The sequence below is a fragment of the Notechis scutatus genome, chromosome 5 (assembly GCF_049901735.1).
Source record: "Notechis scutatus isolate UNSWTSFEM ecotype Mainland chromosome 5, rNotScu1.2, whole genome shotgun sequence".
Lineage (NCBI taxonomy): Eukaryota > Metazoa > Chordata > Lepidosauria > Squamata > Elapidae > Notechis > Notechis scutatus.
In genome coordinates, this window is record NC_142013.1 from 8,368,074 (window position 1) to 8,381,898 (window position 13,825).

Below are 13,825 nucleotides of genomic sequence, written 5' to 3' on the forward strand. Positions count from 1 at the left end.
GGATGGGTGGACCCTATCACTGCCTCAGGCGTCATCTCCCAGTGGTCCCTTCGGGGTCGGGTTGGAGGGACTTGGGAAGCCAAGCTCAGGTCGGCCCAGTGCACCCGTGGCTCGCTTTCCCTGCTCTGCCCAGCCCGCCTGGCCCACGTGGGGTTGGGCTGCCCTCTCGGGCAGGGGAGGCTTTGTCGTAGTAGGGCGTCGTTTTTAAAAGAATGGGCTTTGCCTTCGAATGATGCCTGGGAAGGCGGCGACAGGAGCACCTGAAACCGAGTGTCTCCACCAGGCTCCAGTTGCAGGGAGGAGCCTTGGCCGGCCCTGCGTGGCTGCACCAAATGCCGCGTGGCTGCGCCAAACGCTGCGTGGCTGTGCCAAACGCCGCGGTGTTGCTCCAAATGCCACAGCAGCACCGGAAGAAGGGAAAGCAACGGTGGCAGAAGGTGTCCTGATACGAAGTGCCCCACCAATGCCGAGGTCAACGCAGGCAGCACCATATCCGGGTGTGCAGCAAAAGTACTTGTTGACAGTAGGGAGGTTGGTGGCGAGACATGGCTACCTACGAGGCGCTCCTAACAGCAAGCCTCCCACCATTTCCCCCCATTTCGCATGTTTTAATATAGGCCTTAATTTGGGGGGAGGGCCTTAATTTCATTTTATGCCTATAAAACATGCTGGGACTTCCTATTGGGGGAGGCCGTATTGTTGGAGAAACATGGTATTTCGTCTGCTCCTCTCTTGAAATTCTACTACAGTGGTACCTTGGTATTGAACTGCTTTGGATCTCATTGAATTTGTTACTCAACACATTTTGACATGAAAATTTTGTCCTGGTACTCATCATTTCTTTTACACACAAGTTAATATTTGTCGCTGTCAGCTGCCTTGTGATTCATTGCATTATTCCTTATGAGAAAAACTGTTTGGTACTCATCCTTTTTGGTACTCTTCGCACCTCTTGGAACCAATTAATAATAAGTACCGAAGTAGAACTGGTTTTGCTTTTGATTTTTCCCTTCTTTACTCATTTTTTGGATGTTTGTGCCCAGAACTACTGTATAATTATCCATTGGTAACATTTATCATGGGGCACGGTGGCTCAATGGCTCAGATGCTGAGCTTGTCGATCAGAAAGGTCAGCAGTTCAGCGGTTCGAATCCCTAGCGCCGCATAACGGAGTGAGCTCCCTTTACTTCTGCCAACCTAGTTGACTTAGCAACCTAGCAGTTCGAAAACACGAAAAAAATGCAAGTAGAAAAATAGGGATCCACTTTGGTGGGAAGGTAACAGCGTTCCGTGCGCCTTCGGCATTTAGTCATGCCGGCCACATGACCACGGAGACATCTTCAGACATCACTGGCTCTTCAGCTTTGTAACAGAGATGACCACCGCCCCCTAGAGCCAGAAATGACTAGCATATACATGCGAGGGGAACCTTTACCTTTACCTAACGTTTAGAATTTTGTCTTAGCATTTATTTGACAATCTTCAATTCTCTTATTCTCCAAAAACAATGTAGTGACCAAGGTAATATAAGACCCGTTTTATAGATGTTCAATTCAAATTCGAGGTTGAGATGATGATTTAAAATTCTGGCTTCGAAAGGCAAGTGCATTACTTTATTACCATGCCTCTGGGTCAACTTTATCAAGATTTGCTAAAGAAAGAATTCTACAACAATACAGAATTTTAAAAAAATTCAACATGTCTTCATGATGCAATAGCTAGCAGAGAGGTTAATATTAATTCACAAATTTAGACATTCTGAACATGGATTCCCATTTTTGGTTTTTCTGGATGGTCACAGCATACCAGAATAAATTCCCCTGTGGCTTTTTGCCATTGTCTTCAATAAACCATACAAAAATTGAAATTAGTTATGGTTTGTTTCACAGTTCCTAAAAACAGTGCTGCCAACAAGCACTCTGGAGGTCCTAATGAAAGGACCTTCCAAAAATAAAATTGAAAAAATAACTTGGATGAGATTTTGAAAAGGAAAAAAATAAAAATGATACTCTCTAACCAAACTCAGGTTCTGGACATAAAATCTTGGACGTCATACTACAATTTTCTTTGCAACAGAACAGAAATATCTTTTGCTGCTTCCTCAATGATGTTTGGACTTCTATCCTGTGATTCTGTGTTGTCCCACCATCCTTAATTTTCCAACTCAAACAAAATTGGCCAAATTTTCAAACCCAAAGACGTACAAAGTAGTCCTCGACTTACGACCACACAATTGGACCCCCTAATTTTTGTTGTTAAACAAAACTTTTGTTAAATGAATTTTGCCCCCATTTTAAGATTGTTCTTGCCATAGTTGTAATTAGGGCTTATTTTGGAGGTAGGGCTTATATTGGGTGCATGTGCAAAAAAATCAAACTACTGACTTACATTCGGGGTAGGTTGTATTTTCAGGGAAATATGGCACAGTTGCTAAGTGAATAACTGCAATTATTAAGTTAGTTGTTAAGTAAATTTGGCTTTGCCATTGACTTTGCTTGTCAGAAGGTCACAAGAGGTGATCGCACGACCCTAGGACACTGCAACCGTCATAAATATGAGTCAGATGCCCAGTGTCTGAATTTTGATCATGCAACAATTGTGTGAAAAACGGTCATGTCACTTTTTTCAGTGCCATTGTAACTTCAAACAGTCACTAAACAAACCTTTGTCAAGGACTACCTGTAATAATTAATCGAGATCCTTTATAAGGGCACCAAGCATTAACTCCCAAAGAAGTCAGAGAAGACTATTAGTAAAAGCAGCATGATTAATTAGAATTTTGGTTTACATACAGAAGACAAGGATGCCAAGCCAGAAGAGCCACTAAGATTGGTTAGGGAACTCGGGCTCTTTGTGATTCTCCCATGTACGTAACTGCTCTCTGATGCTGTATCTGTCTCTCTGTCATCGCTCTACAAAACATCACACAAAAGGGAGAGAATGAAAATGTCTGCAAAGATGTTCGCAAAGTGGTAAGGAAAACAAACAACTCTGCCAAGATTCCCGAAGTCTGGGATCTAGCCATATCAGGTTAATGTGGCATGCATCATTTGCATGCAATAATTTAGGCGGCACTTAATAAAAAAAACAACAGAAAGGAATTTAGTTGGTGCATTCAGGAGATACAACATTCCCCTCCTCAAACAAACTTGGATCGATTTTAAAGGAAAGGAGGGCAGCTGCCCTGTTTCACTGGCTAGTGGCGGAGATAAGACTAGTGACGTGGTGTATTTTATTATTATTATTATTATTCCTTGATTTCGCTCTGGGCTTTTTTTTAAAAAAAGGCCATCTGTCTGTAAGACAGAGGAACCAAATCCTCGGGTTTTGTCCAATCTGATCCTATGAGGAAAGAAAATAATTTCTAATTCCAGAGATTCTATGTTCCATGTCCCAGGTAGTCCTCAAGTTTCAATCACAATTGAGGCCAGAATTTTGGTTGCTAGGAAGGCAGTTGTTAAGGGAGTCATGGCCAATTTCACAGCCTTTTTTTTTTTTTTGCCAGGGTTGTTAAGTGAATCACTGCAGTTAAGTCGTCATTAAACAAAAGTTAAGTCGTCATTAAGCCAGCTGGGAAGTTTGCAAATGGCTGTCAACTCATAAAACATTTTGTATACATGTTTTATAGTTGACAACAGAAAGAAGTGGTGGGGGGATTTTCAAAGAGCAGGCGGCAGTGTAGAATCGAAAGTACATTCCATTCATATTTTCTTCAAACACTGATGACTGAAGCTTCTGCACAAAAATCTAATTGGAGAGCATGATTGATGACTCTTGGCTATGGATGTTTTTCGTTGGATGATACACCCAGAGGTGTGGGGGGGAAAACAGGATCAAGGGTGACAATGAATTACGTATCTCAGAGTTGGCTACGCCCAGGTAAATGCCGGACATAGAATGTTACCTTCAAATAAATCTCTTTTTTAGTTTTGGGAGTGTGGCTCGAAGCTCATGATTTAACTGGAGTAACTGCCGGAATCCTGACAATGGCGATCACATAACTCCAGGATGCTGCAAGTGCAACCACCCTAAATACATGCTGGTTTCCTAGCACCCAAATTTCGATCACATGATCATGGGAATACTGATCATAAGAGTGAGGAACGGTTATGAGTCACTTTTATGAGTGCTGTTGTGGTTTTGAACCATCATTAAATGAATGCTTGTAAGCCAAGGGACTACCTATATCCAGGAATTAATATAGTTGGGTTTCATCTACATATTGTGGCTTGCTTGGGGTCTATCTTAGTGCATTCTATGAATCATAGCCAGTAGCATTTGCAAACCACAGTTTATGGCAATGAAGTTTGGACGTTTTAAGGGGGACTGTTTTATTCCCTCCTTCTGAGTGAATCTCTTCTAACTGTGGGTTCTCTTTCAATGCTGCAAAATGCTGATACAATTTGCATATCAATGTAATCTTTTTATTAGTTACTCATTTGTAAGCCCCTCAAAGCAGGGCTGTCTTAAGGCATGGGCCTGATGGGTACTTGCCCGTGGGCCCATGAGCATAGAGGCCCCATACTAATCTGTGTATGTTAACCCTTCAATGCACCTTGGATCATATAAATACAGCAACATATTTATTACACTTTACTGTGGTTTTTTTTTAAATTAATACCAACATGCATTAACAGAAATTAACACTGATTTGATTTTGTTGGAAGCGCCAATAAAATAAATATATGCTTAATTTCATTTTTATTCCTGTGACTAGTTGTTGTAGGGGCCCCAGTACACGGCTTTGCCCAGGGCCCATAATGCTGTTAAGAGTAAGATGGCCTCAAAGGCAGTTGTGTCTGGAACCCCATATAAACCAATAACCAAATAAATCAGGGGTGTCAAACTCGCGGCCCACGAGCCAGATGTGTCACACGCTGGCCACGCCCACACACCCTCCCAGTTTATCAAAGGGGGAAATTTGCAATACGTCACATGACGACAACATGGTGCCGTGAGTTTGACACCCCTGAAATGAATAATTGAAGAAATAATTGGGTAAGTGATATAATAGGGTGACAATTTGCTAAGTACTCTAACTGGATGAAAAGCAATCAGAGGGGGCTGCTTTGTTTTGTAGTCAAATAGGCATTTTTACAATACAAGTTACACTTTCAGTTTGTCCTGTCAAAAAACCTGCATTGCAACTCCTATAGAGAAAAGAAAGTGTGAAAGCCGTTGTTCGACAGGTCCAGATGCACAAAGTGTTATTTATGAACCACTAAGAAAAAATGCTGCTTTCTTAATAGGATTCTCCAAGCTATCCTTCCATCATTTTCTTTCTTACAATATTCAAACTGATTGCAATAGAAGGAAATCTGCAAGCTTCATTTCTTTACCCATAGTTGCCATGTATTTTACTAAAACAGCACAATCTTAAAGCAAAATCAACATTATGGTTTTTCTTAAACAGAGATTAAAAACTTGCCTCATCCTGAAGGAAAGCTGGGACCGATTTGCTCATCACCTTAATTTTTTCCGGACGCGAAAACTGATTGTCGGAGAAAGAAGGTGCTGTGGAAACTAAAAAGCAGCAATTCACATGGAGAAAGCTAATTAGATTCTAGTCTTGCTAAAAAGATTGACTCATAAAGTGTTCTTGGAAAAATAAAAAAACAACCAAAAGCATGCTTCAAAAACGTGTGCGTGCAAGTTACGTTTAATAAAACCAGCAAAGTTTGCTGCAAAGAAGCTCAAAGTAATAACATAACTCAGGATCTACACAACTTCTTTCTGGGTTTTCAAAACTTTTCTAAAATAAATAATTTTTTTTACCATTGCTCCATTCTTACACCTACAGTAATATAGGCCCGCGAGAATTCTCTCATGAGATATAAGCAAAGCTCCCATGAGATGGTGTTTAGAGATCATTTATACCAGAACTTACATTTTAAATAAATCAAGAATTTGTGGCAAGCCTGGTTTATAAATTTATCCATTTATTGAACAGTTACCAATATCCCTCTGTGTGGGGAAAAAAAGCCTCTATCCAATTGAATATTATCACGGGATGATCTGAATTCTACTTTTCCTTGTCCAAGTTCAACATACTTCTTAAATCAGGATCTTTCTTTTAATTTTATAACTTTTATTGTACTTTTCCACGTTTAAAAACTCATATACAATCTTTGCAACACTGTGACATTGACATTTCTATTTAAGTCAACATACATAAATACATTAATTTTTATTTCTACTGTCTAACCAGTTATACAGTACCACTTATCCCAGACTGTATCATATTTTATATCTTCTCTATCTTGCAGTTCCAATGTGAGTTTAACCGTCTCTGCACAACCCATCACTTTCTTTATTATCATACTTTCAGAGGGGGTACTATCTAGTTTCCAACTCTGTGCGTAAGGAATTCTTGCCACAGTCAGTATATGTACTATGATATATTTAGTTGCTTTATTAAAATCTCCTCTTAATTATTCCTAATAGAAACAGTTCAGGTTTAAACTCAGTTTGGAGACCAATAATTTCCTGTAACCAATTCTTTACTTTTGTCCTTAAATCAGGATCTTTTGGATGTAATGGACTAAACTTAAAAGATTTTACCAGAAAATTTAGGTTGTGGATAATCAAACAAAGGAGGTAAAGAGGAAGTTTAATACCAGGGTTTTCAGGAGTTTATCATTTTTTAAAAGCACATTAAGATTTTTCAGGATTATTTCCTGCTTCAAAACAGCAGGGAAATGGGATGCTAACCTTCATCATGACACACTGATTTTAAATGTAATTGCATCCCAGGTACAGGTAATCCTTAACTTACAACCACAATTGGGACCAGAATTTCTGTGGCTAAGCAAGGCAGTTAAGTGAGTCACGCTGGATTTTATGACCTTTTTTGTTACAGTTATTAAGCAAGTCAGTGTGAAGCAAATCCAGTTTTCCCCATTTACTTGTCGGATACCAGATGGGAAGGTTGCAAGTGGCAGTCAAGATAACAGATAATCAGAGTTGGAAGGGATCTTGTGGGCCATCTAGTCCAACCCCCTGCCCAGGGGAGCAGGAGACCCTACACCATTTCTGACAAATGGCAGTCCATTCTCTTCTTGAAAGTCTCAAGTGATGGTGCCACAACTTCCGAGGGCAACTTCTGTTCCATTGGTTGATTGTTCTCACTGTCAGAAAGTTTCTCCTTATTTCCAGGTTCTCTCTCTCCTTGTTCATGTCTCCCCTGGTCCTTCTTTTCATTAAGTTAGCCATGCCCAATTCCTGCAACTGTTCTTCATATGTTTTAGCCTCCAATCCCCTAATCATCCTGGTTGCTCTTCTCTGTACTTTTTCTAGAGTTTCAATATATATTTTTATAGTGTGGTGACCAAAACTGGATTCTAGGTGTGATCTTACTAAGGCTTTATAGAGTAGTATTAGTACCTCACTTGATCTTGATTGTATCCCTCTGTTAATGCAACTTAGCTTTTTTTGGCTGCTGCTGCACACCGCTGGCTCATATTTAGCTGGCTGTCCACTAAGACTCCAAGATTCCTCTCACAATTACTGCTGTTAAGTCTGGTTTCACCCAGTCTATACATGTACTTTTGGTTTTTCTTGCCTAAATGTAGGACTTTACTTTTCTCTACACTGAATTTCATTTTATTAGATACGGCCCAGGGTTCTAGTCTGTCAAGATCCATCTGGATCTTGAGCCTATCTTCTTGGATGTTAGCTATGCCTGCCAGCTTAGTATCGTCTGCAAATTTTGTAAGTTCCCCTTCTATTCCCTCATTTATGTCATTAATGAAGATATTGAAGAGTACTGGGCCTAAGATGGAACCTTGTGGCACCCACTGCTTACTTCTCTCCATGTAGACTTAGACCCATTAAGGACTATTCGTTGAGTATGGTTTGTCAGCCAGTTGCGAGTCCATCTGGTGGTGGTGCTATCTATCCCACTTTTTTCTAGCTTCCCAAGAAGTAGGTTATTGTCTACTTTGTCAAATGCCAGTCACATGATACTTGGATGCTGCAATCATCGTAAATAGATGACAGCTGTCAAGAGCTCAAATTTTGATCATGTGAGCTTGGAGATGCTATGACAATCGTAAGGGTGAGGACCAGTTCTAGCTAACCTTTTTTTCAGTGCCATTGTAATTTTGAACGGTCACTAAATGAATGGTTGTAAGTCAGGGACCACCTGTATTTAAGTACCCCTTGGAAATGGATAGTGATGGATGTATAGGTAGTCATCGACTTATGGCCATGATTCAGCTCCAAATTTCCACTGCTAAGCAAGACAGTTGTTAAATGAGTTTTGCCGCATTTTTATGACCTTTCTCAACACAGTTGTTAAATGAATCTCTGCAACCATCATAAATATGAGTCAGTTGTTGATCATGTGACCATGGGAATGCTGCAACAGTCATAAGTGTGAAAAACGGTCATAAGTCCCTCTTTTCCATGCTGTTGTAACTTAGAACAGTCACTCAATGAACCGTTATATGTTAAGGATTACCTGTCTATTACTTAATTATTTAACGTTTCGAGTAGCCAGACACTGCAACATAGAATTGCTCAATGCAATCCTTAACTCATAATTTGACATATTCCTTCCCATTATGTAACCTTAAAAAGAAGCGGGGAAGGAAAGGGAAAGGGTATTTTCTTTTCTTTCTTTTTTTCTTTTTCTTAAACTGAACTTTCATCATCAATTTCCGGCAGATGAAGAGGGGGAAAAAATAATAAAGCTTAGCAATGTTGCAATTATTCAGCGGTCACCAAGTTTTCTACAAACAAAAAAATGTGCCCTGTATCCATCAAGACTATAAAAATCTCAAAATACTTTCCTGATCCTTCTCTGGAATCAAGGCTGTATCAATCTCTCCCAAAATACCCGACCACATTTGCAAATGATAAAAAAACAAAAATAAAATCCTAGTTTTTTTGCCCATAAAAATAAACAAAAACCCCCCCAAAAAAACCTCCCAAAAAAAAAAAAAAAAAAAAAACGGGGCCACCCCCCCCCAACAACCCCCAAAACCCCCAAAACAAAAAAAAAAAAAAAAAACCCCCCCCCCCCCCCCCCCACCAAAACCCCCCCCCCCCCCCCAAACCCCCCAACCCCCCCCCCCCCCCACCCAAAAAAGCCACCCCCCCCCCCCCCGCCGCTATACATCCTTCACCATCAGATTACTACTTCCTTCTCATTACTAGCTCATTCTCATGCTTGCTACCGTTCGTTTCCTTCTGTTTGCTGGGTGTTACTTTTCAGATGGCAAATGGCACCATAACTTGCTTTTAAACATACAATGGCTCTCCGCAATGCAAAATTAGTTCTTATTTTATGAGATGCAAACCATTAGCGGCACAAGAACAGCCTCCAAATGAATTAGTGGTTGTTAGTTGTATAATATAAAATAATGAGAAGTCACAAAATGTTATATTTCAGGAAGGGTCTTATTATTCACTTCCTGCTGGGTTGTCACTGGGCTCAGTTGGATGATCTGATCAAAAAATTGCAACCATAAATAACATACTGTTATACTTAACAAGAAGGCTCTAATTATAACGGTGCTGCAATTAACCGACAGGATCTATTTATCTAATGATGGATAGTAATTTGGATGGGTTTTGAAAACAGACTAGAAAAACTTTAGAATGGGCAGAGAACAATTAATCCTAAGTGTCTATGGAGATTCTCAGTCCTCCAGATCATGGTTGCCCCAAAGGTGATTTTTCAAAAGGCAACTGGACTTTGCTTTTCCTTGAAGACATTTCTCATTCTAGAAGCTACTTTCTCAGAACTGAAGAAGCTTCTTGAATGAGCAGCCAAACGTCTTCAAGGAAAAAAGTCCAGTTTTGAAAAAGCACCTTTGGCACAATTAATCCTGAAGTCTCAAAACTCCTTCCAGATTGAAGGCACCGTCCTTTTAATTTCCACCCACAGGAGAAAAGTTGGTTTTATGAAAAACAACAAAAGGATTGACGATGGAGATTCTCAATCATTGACTCCATGATGGTCCCAAAGGTGTTTTTTTTTATCAAAAGACAACTGGACTTTCTTGGGTTTTTTTCTCTCTCCAAACTGAAGTAGCTTCTTAGGTGAAAAGTTAAACATTTTCAAAGAAAAAAACAAAACAAAGAAAGCCCAGCTGCCTTTTGGAAAAAGCACCTTTGGACAACAAAACTGATCAAGTCCTTAGTTTGACCCAGCAAAGTTACCCTCAGTTCTTACAGACAAACCTGTTGTCTTTGGATCTGTTCTTCGCTTCAAAATCTATAGACATTCTATTTCCAAGTTAATCTGTAATGATTTCATTTATATTTCCATGTGAGATACGGCTAAGAGGGGCTACTGGATGTTAAAATTAGAGCAAATCTCTTGAAGAAGTGGCATATTACAAGGCCTAATTTCATTTCCACTTTTTTTAAAAAATAGGGGAAAAAAATCAAATCTCAAGTAGACGGACAGCCCGAATTAATTTTTTTTAAACTGGTTAAGATGCTCCTTTCACAACACTTAGCATAGCTAATACATTTGTTTGTTTTCGGGATAATACAAAGCATCATAGATTAAATCTGGGTCGGTCACAGGTTTACTCTTCCGAGTTTTTGGACTCATGCCGGAGCTCATCGTCAGAGGATTTCTCTCTTCCAAAATAGGTGCTTTGGGCTGTTCTGTGAGTCGTATTTACGTGGTGCCTTCCTATCGGTTGGTTGGTGTGTATCATAATTTTCCAAAGCAATCGATCACTGACTGGTCAATTAATCGTGGTCAAATATTCTAGGAAGTTAGGGAATATTCCAGGGGTAGGATTCCAATTGTTTTACCACTGGCTCAGTGGGCGTAGCTTGGTAGGAGGGGCTTGGTGGGCGTGCTTTGCCTAAAGCAGCGCGCAGCTTTCCACACACCCGCTGAGACCTGCAGCCCAATCCGCTGAGAGGATAAAAAAGAGAAAAGCGCAGGGGCGGGTGGGTGGGAGGGCCGATCCTGCCCTTTTCTCTTCTTGATCCTCTCAGCTGATTGTGTCAGAGGATTTTTTTTTCCTCCTGTCAGCTGATTGTGTGCTTTTTTTATTACCGGTTTGGTTGAACCGGTCCAAACCGGTAGCATACCACCGCTGAGATGTTCTGTCCATTTTAATTTCAGTTATGATGTCCTGTCATAGTTTAAGATTTGGCACAAATTTTATACATCCTCTGAGTTCTCCTGAAGGCTGTGGGTTCAAACTTGAGTAACATAAGCTGGACGGCAATCTATATTTCTGAGGGGGCCATCTCCATACACGGCATTAAACCAAAAGCCACAGACTCACCCCAAATCTAAATCATGCAACATTTAACCGCTATAAAGCCTAGGCTATTAGCTGTCACAGAAGTCACAAGACTTAATGCATACATTTTTTACTAAAGGAGAACGTTAGGTTCATGCAACGATGTATAAAATAATTACCATCTTCAGCACTAAGCACTAAGTCTTCCCTGGCAAGGTTTATTTTTTCTTTATCTGTGCAAGAGGAAAAATGGTGAGACAATTAGATAATTCGGCTGTTCAGGATACCCTTGTGGGTTGAAGACTCTAGAAATGGGGGGAGAAGCAAAATGAAATTTGGAGCAAAGCCAAGTTCTGGAAAACGCCATCTTTTGTAAACCACGTGTACTGTGCCACAGGAAGAAGAGAAGGATATCTATCAACATTTTTAGTACAATTTATATGGAGGTAGTTGTTGACTTACAACTACAGTTGGGCCCCAAATTGTGAATTTTGCCCCATCTGACGACCTTTCTTGCCACAGTCGTTAAGCGAACCACTGCAGTTGTTAAATGAATCTGGCTTCCCCATTGATTTTTGTTTCTCAGGTGGTGATTCCACGACCCCGGAATTCTGCAACCGGCATAAATACATGCCGGTGGCCAAGCCGCCAAATGTTTGATCACATGACCTTGGGGGATGCTGGAACACTTGAGAGTGTGAAAAATGGTCCCGAGTCACCTTTTTTTCAGTGCCATTGCAACTTTGAATAATCCAGGGGTGGGATTCCAATGTTTTTTAACAACTGGTTCTATGTGCGTGGCTAGGTGGGCGTGGCTAGGTGGGGGTGGCCATGTGACTGGGTGGGCATGGCTTCTTCTTCTTTTTTGCAGCACCTCTCCCAATTTGTTTGCCTCATGGGCCTCAGGGAAGCCTCCTGGGGGGCAGTTTTGGGGCCCAGGAAGGCAAAAAAATGGAGCGCAGGGGGGGCACACAGCACCCGTCCACCCCATTTTGTCTCCTGGGCCTCAGGGAAGCCTCACTGGGTGGACAGTAAGACAGCGAGGGGGATCCCGGCACAGCTGATCATCAGGAGGGAAAGAAAAAAACAAAACGGAAATACCTTAAGGAGTGACTGGGCCGGGGGAGAACGCAGCCAGCAATGTCAGGCATGCACGATAAGGACTGACTAGGCGGGGAGGGGAGAGGCGGGCGGGGTGGGGGGTGGGGCCAGCCAGGGTCACGATTTGCCGGTTCTCCGAACTGTGTAGAATCATAACAACCAGTTCTGTAGAACTGGTTCAATCCCACCCCTGAAATGATTCCCTAAACCAGGGGTCCCCAACCACCGGTCCATGGACCGGTACCGGTCCGTGGAACAAGTCCTACCGGGCCGCTGGTTTGCTGGGCGCCGCCATCTTTTTTTGATGAAAAAGTGCTTCCGGTGAGCTTTTCCGGGTAGAAAGCTCACCGGAAGCACTTTTTCATCAAAAAAAGATGGCGGCACCCAGCTAATGCCGGTACCAGGCCGCACCATAAAAAAGGTTGGGGATACCGGGCTGCGGCATAAGAAAGGTTGGGGATCACTGCCCTAAACGAATCGTTGTAAAGTCGAGGACTACCTGCATAGTACATTTCGAGAACAATTTATGTATAGAACATTGATATCAAATATGTATGGCAATGCTTCAAGGATAATCAAGTCATCCCCTGATAAGATCTTACTACCAGTGTTATCCACCACGTGGGATAAGAGAAATAAAACACCGGTGCAGATAGTCCTCATTTAGCAACTGCCTAATGTAATAAGTGTTCATAGTGACAATCATCATCCATCTTCTTTTAACAACTCCATAATCCCTCGTGGGGTGGAGTCTGGGCAACTGAATGGAGCCAGGAGAATGTTTACTGGCCAGATGCCCTTCCTGTTGCCAATGTGGAGTTTTGTTCAGCAGATATATTCTCAATTGTGCCCAGAGAGAGAGAGAGAAATATCTGCCTCTACCTAGGATCGAACTCCCAGCCTCCTGATTGTGAGGCGAGAGCTCCACTTCTAGGCTACTGCTCCACTCCAACTCTTCATAGTTATCGTGATGATGAAAAATTAATTTTACCACTGACCCACCCTTGCATTTGTGACCTTTGCGGGTCTGTCAAGCACAGGAAAGTTGGATTACGACTGTAAGCGCGGTCGCACTTAGCAATCGCTTCACTTTATGGTGGAGTTGCAGGTCCCAACAGTAGTTGCTAACCAAGGACTACCTGTAGTAAAAACAGGGATGAGCCATCATGGATTTGGATCCACAAGCAGCTACGATATTGTTCAAGACAGGGTATGAGCCATTTCACCTTGCATCTTATGAAACAATCCCACTAAACAAATAACTTTATATACCGTATTTGCCGGCGTATAAGACGACCCGGCGTATAAGACGACTCCCCCACCCGGTAACTAATCATCCAATATTTACACAGTGTGTATGTTATTCTGTGTTGGTCAGCCAAACGATCCCAGCGGGGTCACCGGAAACGCCCTCCAGAAATCCCCGGGGCTGCAGCGGCAGGGCAGAGTGCCAGGGGCCGTGGGAGGAGCAGGAAGGCGGGCAGCCTTCACATGGCCCTGCCTGG

General features: G+C 41.8%; 1 protein-coding gene across 24 annotated transcripts in view; it reads right to left on the minus strand.

The window, feature by feature from the left end:
* SYTL2 (synaptotagmin like 2) overlaps nucleotides 1-13,825 on the minus strand; it is an 80,368-nt gene that overhangs the window by 12,628 nt on the left and 53,915 nt on the right. For 11 of the 24 annotated variants that reach the window (XM_087966045.1, XM_087966039.1, XM_087966033.1 and 8 more), the window contains 3 exons: nucleotides 11,399-11,452; nucleotides 5,429-5,523; nucleotides 2,793-2,912 (listed from right to left, as the gene is read on the minus strand). In XM_087966045.1, coding sequence (XP_087822171.1) covers nucleotides 2,793-2,912; nucleotides 5,429-5,523; nucleotides 11,399-11,452 — 269 coding nt within the window. The remainder of the gene's footprint in view (nucleotides 1-2,792; nucleotides 2,913-5,428; nucleotides 5,524-11,398; nucleotides 11,453-13,825) is intronic. The other 13 variants (XM_087966052.1, XM_087966047.1, XM_087966036.1 and 10 more) reach the window with 2 other exon arrangements.